General features: G+C 36.4%; 1 protein-coding gene across 3 annotated transcripts in view; it reads left to right on the top strand.

Moving 5' to 3' along the window:
* emp (epithelial membrane protein) overlaps positions 1 to 20,704 on the top strand; it is a 113,019-nt gene that overhangs the window by 41,392 nt on the left and 50,923 nt on the right. The window contains exon 1 of one of the 3 annotated variants that reach the window (XM_073092378.1): positions 11,678 to 11,818. The exons of the other annotated variants lie outside the window; for them this stretch is intronic. Coding sequence (XP_072948479.1) covers positions 11,764 to 11,818 — 55 coding nt within the window. The 5' untranslated portion in view covers positions 11,678 to 11,763. Of the gene's footprint in view, positions 1 to 11,677; positions 11,819 to 20,704 lie in introns of those variants that run through there. 3 annotated transcript variants of the gene reach the window in all.

Genomic DNA, 20,704 nt, shown 5'->3' with positions numbered 1-20,704 from the left:
AAGTTAGTTTCTGATCCTAAACTAAATTATTTCGTTTACTTTGCAAACTCTTTGCCTGGGTACCAAACCCGGATCTCTGCATGTCATACCGGTCACCGATAGGTCACGCGGATGGGTATTTTGAATTAAAATTATAAAATTAGGTATATTTTTTCCCGTATTAACCTTTCCTGATCCTAAAATAAATCAAAAAACATAAACAAGATATTCTTTTCACTGACAGTCAAGTTTTTTTATATATTTAGTTGTAAAAACCATATATTTTTAGGGTTCCATGCCCAAAGGGTAAACACGAAACGGGTCTGGGTGTTTGTGTATTTGTCTCTGTGTGTGTCCATAGCACCCACGATACAGGGAATCCTAGTGTGGGGCTGTGAGTGTAGAAAGCGTTTAAAAGCGTTTATTACTAAGCCTACGCTGTCTGTCCGTCTGTCACAGGGCTCTATCTCCTGAACGGTAATAGATAGACACTTGAAATTTGTACAGAGTAAGTAAAACGATTGCCGCTACAATTGATACGCTGATACTGAAAGTAAAAAAGGTTGAAAATACATGAAGGTCGCCATAAAAGAAACTGCTATTTTTCGACGTTTTTCGCTTTATCTATTTAACCATAATACTTTATTGAAGTTCTATGGCTGCTATAATAACAAATACTAAAAAAAAAACTTATGAAAACTAGCTGACCCGGCAAACGTTGTGTTGCCATATAAATAAAAAAAATGTTAAAAGTGAACAACCCTTATCACTTACGGGTTTGAAAAATAGATAAAATATTTGAAACTGCGATAGTAGCGGAGTCTTACGAATTAAAAATTAATTAAAAAAACCCTTTTCCCATGGACTAAATTGTGAATCTAAACCATTCTCAAGTCCCCTTGAACACACACAACAAATTTCATCAAAATCAGTCCAGTCGTTTAGGAGGAGTTCAGTGATATACACACGCACATAAGAAATATATATATAAAGATTTTGATGGTACCCTCCATGTAAAAAATCGGCTCACACTTGATCAAGTTTTTATACGTTTAGTTGAAAAAACATATATTTTTTGTAATAATATTATTAACAAATATATAGTTTTTATATGCGAGATAAAAACTAATGATCTAAAGATGTTGGATTATAGCAATTAGAAGATTATTATAATATAATAATTCAATGGTACCTACCATAAATTAATGTATCATATAATACGAGTATTTTATATTTTCGATACAAATTGCTTTTTTAATGAAGTAATTAAAAAGGTTATTTGTGTTCAGAATTCTTTTGACTTTTAACCCTCTTCGTTACTTGAAGTTGGTAGAACAGTCTGTGGTGCGACTCTGGCGGCACCACCGCCACAACTATTTCTGTTATAACAGCAGTGTTAAGCGCTGCTGTGTTCTGGTTTGAAGTGTGGTAAGGGAGACAAACTTATCCGAGGCGTTTCAAGTTAGGTTTTAGGGGTAGCAGTGCACCTGGTACCGAGCTAGTTGTAACTCCTCGGATAAGTACTTACATATGTCTCCCTTACCACGCCCTTCAAACCAGAACACGGCAGCGTTACAATACTGTTATAACAGAAATAGGTGTGACGGTGGTGCCTAAGTAATCGAACCACAAATAATCCTGTCATCTACATACTTTACTGCAATACATATGTTATTACGTTTTTATTCCTGTTCAATATTGACTTATTTAATGTGGATTTTGAACACTTTGGGCAACGCTACAAAATAACTGACTCTCAAACTAGGAAATAGACGAAACGAGTTTGAGAAACTATGACATATATTTATGCTAACATCCGTTAGTAATTATTAGTCTTACCTTCGTTTGTATAGATGTTTATATAGTTTCAATGTTATCAACTGCAATTAGTAAGAACAGGTCCTGGCAAAGGTGATAAGTATAAATCGTATTAATACAGGTTGTAATCTAAAATGATGGGCGTAACTGGTTTCATAAGGATTGTAATCTAGAACGACGACCTGAATCTGACCATACCGGTCTGACACGCAAAGGATCCGGGTTCGATCCCTGGATAAACAGAAAAATAAAATAATTGGTCAAGTGCGAGTCGAAGTCGCGTACTACCCCTATTTTCTATTTTCTTTTTTAAATATTTGTTGTTACAGTACACACTATGTAAAAATCAAGTTTTTGTTTATTACGGTTCACGAGGTAGATATAATGTTGTGGCAGACAGACAAACGGACAGACAGGGGAGGTTTAGAAATAGGGTTTTGTTTTCACCCTTTAGGTACGGACCCTTAAAAAGATTGTAGTCAAGAATTAAATGCATTCGTTTTGTGTGTTTCCATGGCATTCTCCATTCAGAAATAATTCTAGTGACACACAGAAAGACGAACACAAACACCCAGACCCGAAATCAATACCAAAATTATTTGGTTATCTATTTGGCCGGGGATCGAAACCGGAACCCACTATGTGAGTCCAGTATGGCGACCGCTCCACCACGTAGTCGTACGAAACTTTGCGAAGCTTTTTCTGTTGGACCAACAGGTTGAGAACCAGTGACCTTAATTAATAATTATACGGACTATTCAAGATGAAATAGCAGCATTAAAACTAGTTCTGATCGTCATTCAATAATTCAATGCCGTTGTATTATTAAACGTAATGTCTAGGTCGTAGTAAGGCTAGAATAAATATCTGATTATATTATATTAGTTTATATATGATATGTATAATAATAATCAGTGATAGCCTAGTGGTTAAGAAACTCGACTTCTCGATCGAGGGGTCAGAGGTTCAAATCCCAGGCACGCACCTCTGATTTTTCAAAGTTATGTGCTTATTAGAAATTAATTATCACTTGCTAAATGGTGAAGGAAAACATTGTGAGGAAACCGGCAGACCTGAGAGATTTATAAAAAATCTCAAAGGTATGTAAAGTCTACCAATCCGCACTTGACCAGCGCGGTGGACTATGGCCTAATCCTTCTCATTCTGAGAGGAGACCCGTGCCCAGAAGTGGGACAGTAATGGGTTGATGATGATGATTATGATGTATAATAAAATAATTGAAGGGTCTGTATGTTTCAAAATAATAGCCGTTTTAATTAATTGTAGGAAGCCAAAAATAAGTAAAATAATCATGTGCGAGTCGAAATTGCTTACGGATGGTTCTGTACCAAAATCAATTTTAGAGTTCCTTACTCAAGCGATAAAAATGGAACCTAACTAAGTCTCCGCTGCCTGTTTGTCTGTCCGTCTGTAACAAGGCTCTATCTCCTGAATCGGAATAGATAGACACTTAAAATTTTACGGAGTATGTATAGTGATGGCCGCTATAACAGCAAATACTAAAAATAAAAAAATAAATGAAAAATTGGTATTACGAAATTTAATTGATTATTTTTTTAACTATTACTGTTCAATAAAAAAAGACGGATTTTGGCAAAAAAACATAATCTCGTAATAATCATTATTAAAATAGATCGGTTTCGGTAAAAAAAGATAATCTCGTAATAATCCTAATTAAACATACAGTAAATTAGCATTTAGTAGAATTAGCAAAATATTATTACCGCTGAACAGACAGAAAAACATTTGAGAAATTACCTTGTTGCCATATAAATAATTGTGGGAAACATTTAATAGATGTACATAGTTAGAAGTATATTATTATTTATATTTTATGTTGCTGTCAAAAGTTAATATGACAAAGTAGACTTGTCTGAAAATAATAAGTTAAATGTTAGTATTTTTTATTGCAAAGTGGTTAAAAGTTGTGTTAACTAACGCTTTGAATCCAAACTACGTTTAACCACTAGAATTTCAGTGAAAATCACTTTTATGCTATGGTCTACACAGTATGAAAAGGTGTAGGATGGGTTAGATTAGGTTGGAAAATAAAATAAAAAAGGATAGGTTCAACACATGAACAATTTAATTATTTTAATAGTTATTATCACAGAAATTATACTACCAGTTGATTTAAAGATGGTATAACTTTTTATGGTTGGACTCTGGAGGCACCACCACTCCTATTTTCACCCTAATAATAGCAGTGTTAAGGGTTGTTTTATTTTGAAGGTTGTGGTAAGGAAGACATACTTGAGCCGTTTCAACTTAATCCTCAAAGATAGCAACGCATCTGATCTCAGGTAGGAATCTAATTCTATCTGGGGTTGATTACAGATGTCCATAGCCGGAAGTATCCATCAGGTGGACTGCATGCTCGTCTGCTACTCCCATATTATAAAAAAAATGAGATAAAAGTATTTTATACTGATTTTGTCTGTAACATACTTTTGTACAAAAAGCAGACGTCATGTTTTTTGTCATTCTAATTCGAATTTTATAATGAATAGAACAATAGTATAAAATGTGATTACGTGGCCGCGTATTATGTAATTAGGTGTAGGTGTACCTAATGGAAAAATGGTGCAAGTAAAAGATAATATATTTTGGCAATTAACTTTAACTTTTGATTTTTAAATTGTCGAAATATAATTATGTAGCTTATAACAAATTCTTCGGGTCTGAGTTTCAAATCTCAGAAATGCATCTGATGTTTCGAAGCTAATTTTAAATTATTTTTGTCTCAAGCATTGTGAGGAAACCTGAAGCTTATTTTAACATTATTTGATAGTAGGTATAAAGGTGATAAATTATCATTGGTATGTAAAGTCTGCCTTGTCTAGTGTGAAATACTTGAACCTAAATATCATTTTGGGAGGATACCCATATGAAGGGGTTTAATAATGGTTAGAAAAAGTATAAAAAAAACCCGCTGTTTTGGATAATTTTATTAAAACAATTTACAAAAACCTAATGACGTCAAGTGCAGACGATGTATTTTGAACACACAAAAAATCAACAAATAAACTCCTTTTCATTTTAATTTATTTGTGGGAAACGCTTAACAGTAACATGCATTTATATACTTATACAAAAACTGATTGTCAAGGTTGTTGTTATTCTAACTTAGATGTACTTAATACGATAATGACATTAGGAAATTAATTGGCAAGTGCAAGTCGAACTCTCACACGGAGGGTTCGTACCACCAACGTTTTTATATTTTATTTATTTTTAGTATATTTTATTATAGGAGCCACTAATGTTAATATATTTTGAAAATTTGAACTGTCTACCTATTACGGTTCAATAAATAAAGCGAAAAACGTTGCGTAATAGCGGGTTATTGTATGGCGATACCCATTTATTTTCAACTTTCAACAACTCCGGCAGTGTTAAGAGTGTCGCAAAGGAGACATACTTTTCCGAGGCATTCCAGCTTACTTCTCAGGGGTAGCGGCGCATCTGTGGCCGAACTCTGGTAGGATTAGAATCTTGTATGGTTGATTACGTTGATTACAGATATTCATAAGTGTAGCAGTAGCCTCTTACCATCATATGGACTGCTCATATCTTATTCTAATATTACCAGCTGACCCGACAAACACTGTGTTGCCTTATAAATAAAAAAAAATGTTAAGGGTGTACAACCCTTATCACTTAGGTGTATAAAAAATAGACAGTAGCCGATTCCCAGACCTACTGAATATGCATATAAAATTTGTTGAAAATCGGTAAAGCCGTTTCGGAGGAGTACGGTAACTAACACTGTGACACGAGGATTTTATTTAAAAAAAAGACTTAAATTGAAAATTAAAATCTTAACTTAAGCCACTTCGCTCATACATTCAAGGTCGCACGCTACAAAATATGTACTTACAACATTTTTACATATGTACATAAACATTTGGCTAATTATAGTTATTTGTAATGACCATATGCGCTTATTGCGAAGGCCATTTGTATTGTTCAAATGTTAATTAATTTAAGATATATGTAATTTTGATTTTTTTTGCGATGGTAATGATTTTTTTAATAAAACTTTTGTTAGTACGATTTTATAGAAATATTTTTGGCGGAAATCTTAAATATTTGATTTTGTTTTTCGTGGGAACTTTTGAATAAAATATGTGTAAATCAATTTGAGAACAAAAACTTCCGAGGGTATATAAATACCCATGTCTCTCACACGATTATGACGAATCTATCGATACCTCATCTATACATATAAATAAAATTGGAGTGTCTGTTTTTAATATTGAAATAACCGCTTTTTACTGCATGCATATGAATATACATACGGTACATACACCAAAATAACATTTTTTACAATTTTTGTCTGTCTGTCTGTCTGTTTGTTCTGGCTCATCTCTGAAATGGCTGGACCGATTTTGACGGGACTTTTATTGGCAGGTAGCTGATGTAATAAGGAGTAACATAGGCTACTTATATTTTAGAACTAGCTGTGCCCCTGTTTCTTTTTAACGCGTGAGAAACCGCGGGGCACAGCTAGTATTATAATATACTTTAAGCCGTTTGAACTGTAGGGCGCACCAAAAATTGTGACACAAAGAAATCCCTACGCTTTTAAAACATTACCCTCCACAACCGGGTAAAATCTAAAAAAACTGGACCTTCAATCTTTACGGTTACAAAGATATCTACCACGTTTGATAATATAACATCTTATATATAAAATTCGCGTGTCACAATGTTAGCTACCGTACTCCTCCGAAACGGCTTTACCGATTTTCACCTAATTTTATACGCATATTCAGTAGGTCTGAGAATCGGCCACTATCTATTTTTCATACTCCTAAGTGATAAGGGTGGTTCACCCTTAACATTTTTTTTATTTATATGGCAACACAACGTTTGCCGGGTCAGCTAGTAGAAATGTAATAATAAGTTACTGCCCTTTCTATCAAGTATTGGTCTATGGTTAACGACCTTTAATCATTCACAGAGTCATAGAGCATAGCGCATAGACCGCAAGATATTGCGACATCTATAATCTGTGGTCGGCACAGATTATCTAGAATCGCGCTTTGTGGTTATGTAGTTTAGTTCTTTTTGCACGTTATACAATACAGAAAAATATAATGGAACTGCGAAAAAAATATTCAGTGGTATAGAATGGGTGGTAAAGGGTTTCTTTTGAAATTATGTAAGGATTATAATTATATTATAACATTCCTTACATAATTTCAAAGGAAACCTTTCACCACCCATTATATACCACTGAATATTTTTCACAGTTCCTTTATATTTTAAATATTACTAGCTGACCTGGCAAACGTTGTGTTGCCATATAAATTAAAAAATGTTAAGGGTGAACAACCCTTATCACTTAGGGGTATGAAAAATAGATAGTAGCCGATTCTCAGACTTACTGAATTTGCATATAAAATTTGGTGAAAATCGGTTAAACCGTTTTGGAGGAGTACGGTAACTAACACTGTGAGACGAGAATTTTAAATATAAGATTTTCTTTCCGTATGTGTACAGCCTACCTTCTAACGATCTCATATATCTTTAACTCCTTCTAAGCGATAACACCACCTATTTGCATACTTTCTCATATATTGTTATTGTTATGTCATATTTGTATCTTATATTTGGTGTACAAATAAAGAATATTTGTTTTTGTTGTATAAGTTATTTTTAATATCAATTAAATTGAATAAAACGATAGTAATTAAACTTAGACAGCCAGGTGTGTATCTCACAAAGCGTATATGGCAATTTTTTGCAATTACATTTTTTCAACGTTGCAAAAGTAATTATAATATGAGTGATCGTGGAAAAATGTTGCGGTAAAAGCCACAGAGCTAACAATGATAGATAGGATTCATAAATATAAATTGAAAAAGATATAAATTGTAAGTTCTTGTGAAGGGTGTACAAAAAATGCATATTTTAAAGGGGCAAGGGGAAATTTTCTGCGATAAATGACATCAACATTCTAATCATAGGTTTTTTTTCTAATTAAAATTTTTAAGTTGATCGCACATTTTGGAATTTTTAAAGAAACTATGGCGTGAGTTGTGAAGAGATGGCGCCACATGCATATCTTTTATTAAAACGAATTTATTCATTAATTTTACAGTCCTGTGTAATCTACCTTTCGTATTACCTTTTGTACCTATTAGAGTAAAATAGAACAGCAAATTGATAGATTTCTATGATTAATATACCATTCTGATAAGTCTATGTAATTTTGCTTGTAATCTTGCACGGGACATAAGTACATGTGTAAAAGCAAAATTAGTTTTCTGTTCAATCCGCTTGTCAACACAACAGAAGCCTGTGTAACATATCACAGTGGAAAGCGCTACAAGACTTTTCCGAGGCGTTCCAGTTTAGTCCTCAGGGATAGCGGCGCATCTGTGGCCGATCTCAGGTTAGAGAGAGGTTAGATTCCTAATCTTATCTTGATTTGGTTACATGTCCATGAGCGGCAGTAGCCCCTTACCATCAGGTGGATTGGGTGCTTGTCTGCTACACCTATGATATAAAATAATTGAACAAGTGCAAGTCAAACTCGATACGAAGGGTTTCGTACCACCAATTTTTTTTTTTGTTTTATTTTTTTTTATTTTTAGTATTTGTTATTATAGCCATCATACAAGTAAAAGCATTGTGAAAATTTGAATTGCCTAAACCCTACTTACTACTACTATTTTTGAACATTAAAAATGTATTTTGAGCGACAGATCTAAACATTATATGCTCTGTGGTGAAAACTGACCATCTACAATATTTTTTGAGCGTTTGAACAATGGATTGTTTTGCTACAGTGTGTCAAGGTTAGAAAACATTTAGGTATTATAATTATTATACCTACCTATTGTACCTACGTTAGTAATGTTATTTTATTAATCGTCTAGATTTTTAAATCATTTATCATCATCATTTATGATGTCAGTATTTGTGATGGTTAAGTAAGGGGTTGATTATATTTAGACACAAAATTGAATTTTGTTATTTATCTTAAATTCTCATAAAATATTATTCTATAATTTATTTATGGTTTTTACTAACCTTTTTTTATTATTTAGAAGTTTGAAATGAGTATGCAGTCCACCTGATGGTAAGTGGCTACTGCCGCCCATGAACATCTGTAGTCAACCCCAAATAGGATTAGATATTCCTACCTGAGGTCGGCCACAGATGCGCCGCTACCCCTGAAGACTAAGCTGGAACGCCTCGGAAAAGTATGTCTCCCTTACCACACCCTTCAAACCGGAACACAGCAGCGCCTAACACTGCTGTTTTTAGGCAGAAATAGGTGTGACGATGATGTCTCCGTCAAACCACGACAGAATCTAAGAAAAACCTTAAACTTATAATAAGCTTATGCATAGTATAAACCGAATTTTAAAGTTACTCAAATAATAATTATTGTACATTCCCGTTACGGTATGTATGTAGGTATGCTACGAGTACAAACATACATCCTACCACTTGTGTAAACAATAAACATTATTCTTCACCATGTATTCCATTGTAACTCTTCATATGTTGGCTTCATTGCGCAAATGTGCACATTATCGTTTTCATTATTATTTCATTATTTCAGTACATTGATATGTGTACACAGAAAGCGAGCATGCAGTCCATCTGAAGTTAAGTGACTACTGTTACTTGAGGATATTTGTAATTAATCTTAGATAAGTCTACCAGAGGTCATTCCCGATTAGTCCTTTCGTGTAGCAGAACATATGTAGCCGATCTCAGGTAGAAATTTATTCTCATCTGGGGTTGATAACAGATGTGACTGGACGGAAGTAGCCACTTACCATGATGGATGCATCTGGTGGATTGCATGCTCGTCAGCTAATCCTATATCATAAAATAAAAGAAGTTGGCTACCAGATCACTAAGTCGGAACGCATCGAATAAATGTCCCCTTGCCATACTTACCTTATTGAAAACAAATATCTATTGACTAATACAGACGTAAACTTGCGATAAACGATGTTTTTACTTTTTGGTCACAAAATAAACAAAACGCACGTGAGCTTTACTGGCTCGTCCAGCCGGCTCTAGCGATCGCGTGATGATTACCTCTCCCACTACTCCTTCTTTTCGTCATTAGATGTCTATGCGTACGGTGAATAGTTTGCGAGATATTTTGATTGCCCAACTTGCCTCTCTGCTCAACTAGCCCCGCCCTACCCTACCCTCAAACCAGAACACAGCAGCGCTTAACACTCGTTATTGGGCAGAATAAGGTGTGGGAGTAGTGCCTCTGGAGTCGAACCACAAATAATTCTCCCATCGTCAAATTTCACCACAGCATATCCTTCAAAGTAGAAAACCAATAAGATCAGAATCCATTCTTGCATTTTTGGACCCTTTTCTAAGAACAGTTGGAGAAGATTTTTTACAATTAATGATGCTTGCAATTAAAATGCAAATATGAATGCGTGTTACATTTCGTTGTGTTCGATTCCACTCGTATCTTGCATCATGCCGGATAATGATTATTAGGTCACACACCACAAGGTCTGTGGTCAGTGGCGGTTCCTGACGTATTCGTAGAAGTTGCACAGCTCAGAAAATTTTATCAACTGTTACAAGGACAGGGCAGACGTAAAAAAAATCAAGAAATTCGTGTGATGTAATTTATGGATAACCCCTTTTTTGTTGACGAGGGGGAAACCTTCAAAAGGACTTTTACCGCACTATAACCCCCCCGGTGGCCGTTCTCGGCGTTTGTTGGAGAACTCCGGGGTCTCCAACGGAACAGAACCGAAGTCCTCCTAACGCGATGCCTCTATTGGGCTCTGCCCTGGGGGGAGCAAAGTAATTTACACTCTCGCATTCCCTGGTGATTACAGCGATATGCGACCACACAAACCGCTGTCTTTCCTGGAGTCGCTTGCTTAACGGTTTGAGCTCCCAATTTTACCGCCCGCAACCCTGGAAGCCCCCTTTTAATCGCCTCTTACGACAGGCAGGGATACCGTAACCCTATTTTGGTCCTGGGACTACAGGAACAATGGATGGCCTCTATTGTTGGTTGTTGTCTAAGGTTTCCTGTCGCGCATGTCCGGGCGTGAACACACGCGTTTCCATACATACAATATTGACCCTTCCCTTCTGTCTCAGCAGCATCTTTAAAAGACCCAATTTCTAATATATTCAAGACAACCTCTTCCTGTCTTAATGGGCTTCCTATCTTGAGAAGAAAATTTACTGTAGTATTTCCATTATATCGTACTTGATGTAGATCCTGATTTCATACGCATGAATTCTAAAAGAATTTATCAAGTTAGTGTATGGTACACAAATATTCTTCTTATTTCTGCAACTTTCCAAGAGATGGCGCCAGATGTTACCTGAAACACGCTATCGAAGTTTTCTAACCTTCTCTCATATATACAAGCTCCGAAATAAGAGTAGCTTGATATTCCCCAGGTAAAGTAGTAATACTGTCTGTAAATATTATTACGTTTCTATCACATCTGTCATCTGTTATGTCATTAATATTATCTGTCTAGTGCTACAGCCATCTAAGCAGACCCGTCCGAGAAGTATGAATTTGTTTGAAATAAAAGCTCAAATTATATTGGTTGCAGTTATGAATATCGGTCCAGTAGTTTTCACGTCATGCTCCAACAGACAAATAGTCAGACTACAGTTTTATAATAGTACAGATAACACCTAGTACATATTATTAGTAATTATATGAAATTGTAAACTCATAATTAGTTTCAATCGAAGGCAATGTCCGGCTAAGTTAATTAACGGTAACACTTGACGAGATAAAACCATAAACTAACTAAACCATTAAACGTTGCGAAATTGATCGCGAGCGGAGAAAAAAACAATTTTCAATACCAAAATGTACTTGCGTCGGCCGAGCGGCGAGCCGGCCAGTCACTTGCGCGCGGTCGACGAAAGCGCGCCAAATCGGAACTCTGTGCAACATTCAAAATGGCGTTCAAACTCCGCAATATATTCGGATTGATTCGTGATAATTTGAGAATAAGTGAGTGTTTTAATATATTAATGCAGTTGTTATGTTGAAAATGCGTCGTTTGTATAGTTTTTTGTGTGTGTGGCGGTTTGGCGGATAAGTGACCGAAGTTGTGGCCTACATTCGTAATGGCCTTGGAATAGCTGTGCATTTTATTATTTAAATTTAGTTTGTTTACAAATTTTTACAGCGGTTTTCGACGGATGCCTGTTGCACAGGAGCAGGTTTTTTTATCTTTAGTGTTATCTCTTGTGGTAAAAGTTAATGCGAAGGATCTTTCGTTAAGTCCATGCGTAACAATTTCAACTGCTGAAACTAAAGTATTTTTATTTATTTTTGATGCTTTTTATAAATTAATTGTAAGAAAATGTATTCGTTTATCTTTATTAAGGTTATGTTAAATTTAACTCGACTAACTAACTAAACTTAACTCCATTGAACCATAAATTAAAATAATTTTAATTTTAAACATAATCTGTTGAAATTTAAATCGTTTATGCTCAAAAAGAATTTTCTAGAAGAATACGTATGTTACTTAGTATGGATATTAGGTTTTAAAATAATTTTAAAATCAAAAATATAAGATAAGATAAGAATAAATCGAAATAAATGAATAAATTTTAATCCAAAATACCGAATATCCTAGTAATTCCAATGATAGAACTCTAAATTATCTAATATAGGTACTAGATAACTTTAAAACAAACCTTCGTAAACCAAATACTTAGGTGGCCTTTAGGTCAATTTAAACATTTTAACAAGGAATTTAGACAGTAGAAATGCTAGTATAACACCCATACTAGTACAAATACTAGATGACTTTAAGATCATTTAAAATAACTTTAACATCGAATCAACGTTAGAAAGTTACATCTAACTGTTAGATGTTGGTTATGAAATTGACGAAATCGCGGTGGATTTGCGCAAATGATCACCGCTGACTTTTTGTTGGTACGTTTACAACACAGCCATTTGGGTCTGTTATAAAATCTTGGTGGTAAAGCGCTAGCGGCGAAACGATGGTTCATTCTCGAAGGTTTTGTTATAGGACGGAAGTAGCAAACAAGAATGCAGTCCATTTTTTATAATATAGGAGTGGCAGAGCATGCAGTCCACCTGATGGTAAGTGGTTTCTGCCACCCGTGGAAATCCGTAATCAACTCCAGAAAAGATTAGGTTCCCACCTAAGGGGCACAGATGCGCTGATACCACTGATGACTAAACAGAAATAAGTGATGGTTGCATGTAAAAATAAACAGGTTTTTATAGGACCGAAGTAGCAAACGAGCATGCAATCCATCTGATGGTAAATCTGTCGTATGGACATCTGTAATCAAATCCATATAGAAATGGTAGTTGGTGGTAGAATCCTCTGTGGTTAGACTCCGTCGACACCAACGCCGCACCTAGTTCTGCTTAAAAACAGTGTTGAGAGCTGCTGTGTTATGGTTCGAAGGGTGTGGTAAGGGAGGCTTTATTCCGAGTCGTTCCAGCTTAGTCCTCGGGGATAGCGGGACATCTGCATCTGACCTCATGTAGGAATCTAATCTTATCTGGGGTTGATGGGTTATTCATAGGATCGATCGTACTTCTTCTATCATATAAGAAGATCTATGGCAATATGTGCTGACAGCGTAACAATAGATTTTGATTAAACATGCATTCATCACGTTCTGTCGTTCACGTGTGAAATACGTACACGTACACGTTACAAAGTAATTCTCTATTCGTTAGCAGAAAATGTTATATGAGTAATAGTATTAGGTGTTAGTTTACGGAATTCCATAAAGTTTAGATGAATCACTTGGCTACATTACTAATGTATTGTTTCTTAAGTTGAAGTCAATGAGTGTGGAGTTCACCTGATGATAAGTTACTGTCGTATGGACATCTGTAATGAACCCAGATAGGAATGGAGTCGTATGTGGTCGGCTACTTCTTCAGCTATATCTCAAACCTTTCTATTTCAATCTTATCGAAAAAATAATATTTGGCTTCTGATTTTGAGGATCATTGTACTAGTAGGTACTTTGTAAATGTCAACTTTTTGGTGTCGATATATTTGTCCACTTCACGATACATTATGACATACTCAAGTGTTCAGACATTCTTATTTTCCCAAGCGTTTAATATCGTACAACGTAACGACTCATCCGAGATTGTTTGAACTGTGCAATCGGCATGATTTGTTTTGATGTGCGTAATTCGTCTACACTATGCAAATCGACAGAATTTGATACGCTTCAAACAAATTAACGTTTGATACGCATAAAACAAACGTTTATATTTTGTACCGGATTGGGACAAATCTTGAGGAGGTTCCCTCAGATTGTCCTCTTGTGTTCATTTTTAAAATCCAGTAATAAAGAATGACAGAATTGAAAGAGATTACTAAAATCTGCATATCTATCTTTACTAATATTATAAAGAGGAAAACTTTTTTTGTTTGTTTGATTGTAATGAATAGGCTCAAAAACTACTGGACCGATTTTAAAAATTCTTTCACCATTCGAAAGCTACATTATCCACGAGTAACATAGGCTATATTTTATATGACATATATTTGATAAATAGATTTTGAGGCGGTCAAAGTCAGCTAGTATATGATATACACAAACCTGTATCTAAAGTCAGTGGTTGGACACCGGATTATATGCAATTGCATATTTGCTCATGCCAATGCATATAACGCCACTTTTTTGGCGTTACTGCATATTTTTGTGATTGTGATCAGTAGTTATATGTATTCGGTGCATTGTTTTTATTGTTAATAACTGTAAGATTACAGTTGGGTAATGCCCCATTTATATTGTTTCCCATCTAATAAGTAAATAGTTGTAAAGGGCACATTCACATTAAATAATACCATAAATAATACATTCACTCCCAAAATCTGCTCTTGGGCTCTTACGAAAAGATTTGAATTGTGGTCCAAAGATTTTTTATGATTTAGAAGTAGCCAACGAGCATGCAGTCCACTTGATCGTAAGTGGCTACTGCCACGCATGGACATCTGTAATCAACCACAGATAGGATTAGATATTCCTACCTGAGATCGGCCACAGATGCGCCGCTACCCCTGAGGACTAAGCTGGAACGCCTCGGAAAAGTCTGTCTCCCTTACCTCACCCTTCAAACCGGAACACAGCTGCGCCTAACACTACTGTTATTAGTCAGAAATAGGTGTGGCGATGGTGCCGCCGGAGTCGAACCACGAGTTCTACCACCTTCATTACACACAGTTCCGTGGTACAAAATCTTAACTCGACAATTTCCTCGAGTTTCGGTAAAGACCGGCCTCACCATTCATTCACTCTCGATGTTAATGTAACCCAGTTTCTCGTTACGCAACCAAGTGAACGTTGCTCCGTGGATTTGAGATACGACTGTGTTTGTAACGTTTAGTTGGTTGGTAAGGCTTTGGCTCTGTGTGTAAAACTCGGTTTCTCGGCCGAGAGGTCCAACATTCGAATCTTAATTAGCTATGTGCGTATTAGAAATAGATTGTTAGAAGGAAAACGTGAGGAGGATCTACATACCTAAGAGATCTTGCTCGCCATTAGGGGATACACAGAGAAACCACAACCATTGTAAACACCATCATATTTGTTTTTTAGCAATAAATTACTGATTACTCATCTATAAAAAAGTTGCTAAAAAGTATGTGAAGTCTACCAATACGCACTTGGCCAGCGCGGTGGACTATGGCCTAATCCTTCTCATTCTGAGAGGAAACCCGTGCCCCCTAAGGAGTTGACGAAGAGTTGGTAGAGAACGAGTGATTTGTGATGGAACTTTTTTATAAGATTGACGTAGAAAACGTGCAACGAGCGATTGACAATCCAAGCAAAGTTCAATAAAGCCTAATAAACAATAATTCTAACAAACATAACTGAATTGCTAGAAATAACAACGTCATAATTAATGTTATAAAATCTTAGTCATTTCCGAGTTTAATAAGAAAGTTAAGTGACCACAAAACCACTTAATTACGGCAGTTAACTTATACGGCACTAGTTAGTATAATGGTCTCTGATAATGGTTGCGAATTTCAAAATAATGTTAAGTTTAAGTGAGGTTAGAATAGGTTGTGTAAGGATCCTTGAACTGTAGGTGGCATTTTGAGTTATCTGGGTTAGTTTGGTGATGAGACTGATGAGGTATGGTCAGGGGTTCCGGTTTAGTGTTGAGATAAGGATTTAAAATATATTTTTTATATCAGAAGTAGTAAAAGAGGGTGCAGTCCATCATGGTAAGTGGCTACGGCCGCCCATATATATTTGTGATCAACCCCGGATAGGATTAGATTCCTACCTAATGTCGGCCACAAATGTGCCGCTACCCCTGAGGACTAAGCTGGAACGCCTCGGAAAAGTATGTCTCCATTACCACACCCTTCAAGATATAACAGCAGCGCTTAACATTCCTGTTAATTGGTAGAAATAAGTGTGGCGGTGGTGCCGCCGGAGTCAAACCTCAGAGTTCTACCACCTTACATACGAGTATGAGGCGACCATCTTGGTCGGCTTTAACCAGCTGCTATCAGACGGATTGCATATTAGTTTGCTATTTTAATGTTATAAAGAAAGGTTGTACCATCATCAGTATTGCCTTTCATAATCTTCAATCTCATCATAAATAAACCAAACAATCGATAAATAATTCCCAATAACTTTTCCAAGAACAGTCCAAGTCAATAACAAGAAACGTTCATCTTCCGTGTCGTTTTAAGATAAATAATCTTTTGTTCTTACTGTTTTATCTTTTGTTCTTGCTGTTCTGTTTGCTGATTACACGACAAGGTTATATTTTGGCGTTGGTTTTTTTGTGTTTTCTCAGAAATTACCTTGTGGAGACGGTTCAGTATTCAGTATGCAAATATTTGTTTCTTTTATAATGGTCTTACTGTGTGGGAACTTTCGTTTTTGTTATATCTGCTACGTGGAAAATGCTTGGTTTTATATCAATTTGTAGACCCGTTTGATAACGTAATGTAACTGTTTCAAATGGTAGAAACTCTTTATGTTTCGACTCCGGAGGCACCGTCGTCGCATCTATTCGCTGTCTGAATAAAGCAGTGTTATGCGCTTCTGTATTCCAGTTAGAACGGATTGGTAATTAACACATGTTTATCCAAGGCGTTCCAACCTAGTAGGGGTAGCATTATATCTGTGACCGACTTCAAGTAGCACCTTAACCTTATATGGGTATTAATTAGAAATGTCTATGGGTAGTAATCATTTACCATCAAGTGGACTGCATGCTGCTGTCGGGACCGCGGACGAGTACTACCGTACCCGTGGTCCCGGCAAAGGGCATCCAGTGGAACACCGTGAGGTTTTTATCCGGTAGGAGACCGGCTTATCCTCTCCACTACCCCGCGGCTGAGAGGAATCGATTAAGGACATTCCTCACGTAAAAAAAGGGTGGGATTCATGCTCGTTTTCTACTTATTATTATGCTATATTATTCGAAAATAAAACGAAATACAATGCGGGGCAAGAATCAGGAAGATGGTATACATTAGGTTACACTCTCTCACACACTCTCTTTCTCATATAAATAATACACAACAGACTGCTTTATATTTTCATTTCGTCCATTCAAATTCAGCCAAATACTCCGAGGTAAATTAGCACACCTCATTACAAATTATAATACAATGGCATAACAAATTGCGCTAATTATTGGAACTTATTAGCGAGTAACGCTTTCATCCATTTGGGTGATTGAATACGTGTTATTTACTAACGTGCCGCTAAGAGATGGCGCCACGTGGCGTCTGAATCACGCTATCGAAGTTTTCTAAACATCTTGCATATATACAAGCTCCGAATTGAGAATAGAATCTAAGCTCTACGATATTGTTCAAACTGTTAAGATTCGTGATTTTGTAACGTAGCCAGAGTTTTATGGACAGACACTACCCTCATACCTAGTTCTACCTCGTAAGAGTAGTAAAGCGCTGCTGTGTTCTGTTTTGAAGTGTGTGTTAAGAAAGAAATAGATGATCATCTGAGACGTTCCAGCTTAATCCTTACCTTTACTGTTACCTCGGCAGTAGCTATAAATGAATCTGTAACTAACCTTAGGAAATACTCGAATCCTATCTGGAGTTGATTATAGATGATCATTACAGCGACTTACTATCAGATGGACTACATGCTCATTTGCTATAACATGTCACTTTCATAATTTAGACGAATCCAACGACACCTCATATGTTAAAATCCGGCAAGGCAAGCCGTTTAGGCTGCAGGACGTGGCAATGAATGAGATACATACAAACATATAATCAAAAAACATAACTCTCCATAGTCGGATAAAGTCTCTTGCCGCTCCAATATTTATCGCACAACGTTCATAACTTCATACATTCTAAGAGAAGTGCCCAAATGACATAATAATTCAAACGGTGATTTATGTAACAATTATTATATGTCGGTGAAGACTACATATGACGTAAAGTGAGATTAACCCAAGCAGTGGAGTTAACTACTTGTGTCATATGGAATGATTGATTGGTCGAGTGGATTATGTTGTTGGGAAGGCTAATTGTAGATCTATACTAGTGTTTCTTAACGTCATACTAGATCGCCGATTTTTGGCGTGAAGCAGTTCTCGTATTCGGGTGGAAGGGAAGGATGTGGAGCCGGCCGGCTTGCCGGATGACCCGCGTAGCGGAGCGGTCACCATACCGGTCTGACGCGCAGCGGGTCCCGGGTTCGATCCCGGCCAGACAGATCTAAATGATGAATTCAGGTGTCTGTTCCTAGGTCTGGGTGTTTATGTATTTGTGTGTGTGTGTTCATGGCAACCACGACACAGGGAATCCTAGTGTAGTGTTATTATTGAGGCAGTCTTCGTTCCCAGAAAATATACAAAACTGAACACTTACCATCAGTTGGACTGCATTACTTAAATCTTATAAAAAGATACCAGGGAAACGATTCAAGAATTGATCTTTTTCGGAAAGAATCGCCATCCCTATTTCTCAAACTTATAGCTCATAATAACCCCTTTTAAATTTAAAATCAACCATAAACTTAACTTATACATATAACACGAAAATAGAATTGTCAAAATAAAAAACAAAAAAATCACGAGGTCAAGGCAGCGAATCGCTGCCTGCCTGATTGCTTCTTAATCGGGAAAACTCTAAAAAAATTCTCATTGGCGTGTATAGTCTACTAATTCGCAATTGGCCAGCGCTGTGGACTATGCCCTCACTCTGAGAGGAGACCCGTGCCCAGCAGTGGGACAGTAAAGGCTTGACGCGTTCACAAGGTTATATTTACAGCCTTAACTCAATTTCAAACAATAAATCTATTCCGTGGCGTCACGAATCAATATTATAATGGTCACAATTTTTGAGATGCAGATTTAACTGATACAATTATTTTTAACTGGTTGCAACACTGGCACAGATAGAGACAATAAAATATAATTTAACACGCAACACTTAATTTTTATGTGGCAACATTAGGTATAGGTAGACATTTTTTTCTTTTTTTTACTGCTGTAGTAACATGGTGTTGTAAGCTTTAAATGTTTTTTTTTTTTTTATAATATAGAAGTTGCAGACGATTATGCAGCCTACCTGATGAAATGTGGCCACTATGGCTATTTGAAGGTGGTAGAACCCTTTGTGGTTCGACTCCGGTGGCATCATTACCATACCTATTTCTGCCTACTAACAGCAGTGTTAAGCGCTGCTATGTTCTGGTTTGATAGGTGTGATAAGGAAGACATACTACTCCGCGGCGTTCCAGCTTAGTCCTCAGGCGTAGTGGCGCATTTGCGAGCGACCTCGGGTAGGAATCTAATCCTATCTGGGGTTGGTTAAAGATGTTATATTAAAAAAATCAACTACGGAATTCTGTAATCAACTCCAGATAAGTTTGCTACTTGAGGTCGGCTTATGGGTTGCTAACTCTCAGCACTCCGTTGAAACGTATTTGTATCTCTGTGCTATCTCCCTTCCAACCAGAACACATCAGCCCTACATTTCTTCTTGAATACCTTATTACTACCGTAATACAAGCAAGTATGACGAGGAATCTCAGAAGTCAAGCCACGATGAGTTCTACCTACAACCTTCATATTGTCTTTTTGTTTAAAGTTGTAAACCACACCAGTGACAATATTTCGGAGAATTTTGATTTCGTCACGATGTTTTCCTTTACCGCTAAAGCAGGAAAACTAGTCATAAATTATATACCTAAGTTACTCTAACGCAGACTAATGTATTACTCGAATTATATGTGAAGAAACTGATATAAAGACAGAAAAACCTACTTATATAATTGGTGTGGTTAAGGAGATATACTTTTCCGAGGTATTCCAGCTCAGTCCTCAGAGTTTGTCTCTCACAGAAAAAAAGTTCAAACATGTCGTTAAACAAACGCTATGTAAAAAAGCGTACTATAAACTAAGTGATTATTTGACTGACAAAACGGTGTGGTCTGAAGTAGTTCCAGCTCCACATGTACCATTAGGTTAAGTTTAACATTGTAAAATCCATTTTTTTGAAAAAATGTGTGTTATGGAGTTTCTTTCGCCGCTTCTTCTCCATAACGAAACACCTCGTGAAGTGGTGGTAGTTTGACATTCAAAAAGTGCTCTGTAAAGAACCTATTTTGAATAAAAAAAATTGATTTGATTTGATTTAGAGTAGCGGCGCATCCCTGGCCGACATCAGGTATGAATCTAATCTTACCTGGGGTTGATTGTAGATGTACATACATGGGCGGCAGTAGGTTACCATCAAGTGGTCTGCATGCTTCTGCTTCTCTTATATTATAAAAATTAAATGATACAAAAATCTCAAGAGATCCTTAAAAATGTTCTCGAAGGTATGTGAAGTCTACCAATACGCATTTGGCCAGCGCGGTGGAC

Source organism: Epargyreus clarus, unplaced genomic scaffold (assembly GCF_041222505.1).
Source record: "Epargyreus clarus isolate Ecla_fem2 unplaced genomic scaffold, WU_Ecla_fem_2.2 ptg000036l, whole genome shotgun sequence".
Taxonomy (NCBI): domain Eukaryota; kingdom Metazoa; phylum Arthropoda; class Insecta; order Lepidoptera; family Hesperiidae; genus Epargyreus; species Epargyreus clarus.
Note: the sequence above shows the minus strand (reverse complement) of the source record. Positions and strands in the feature narration are given on the sequence as shown.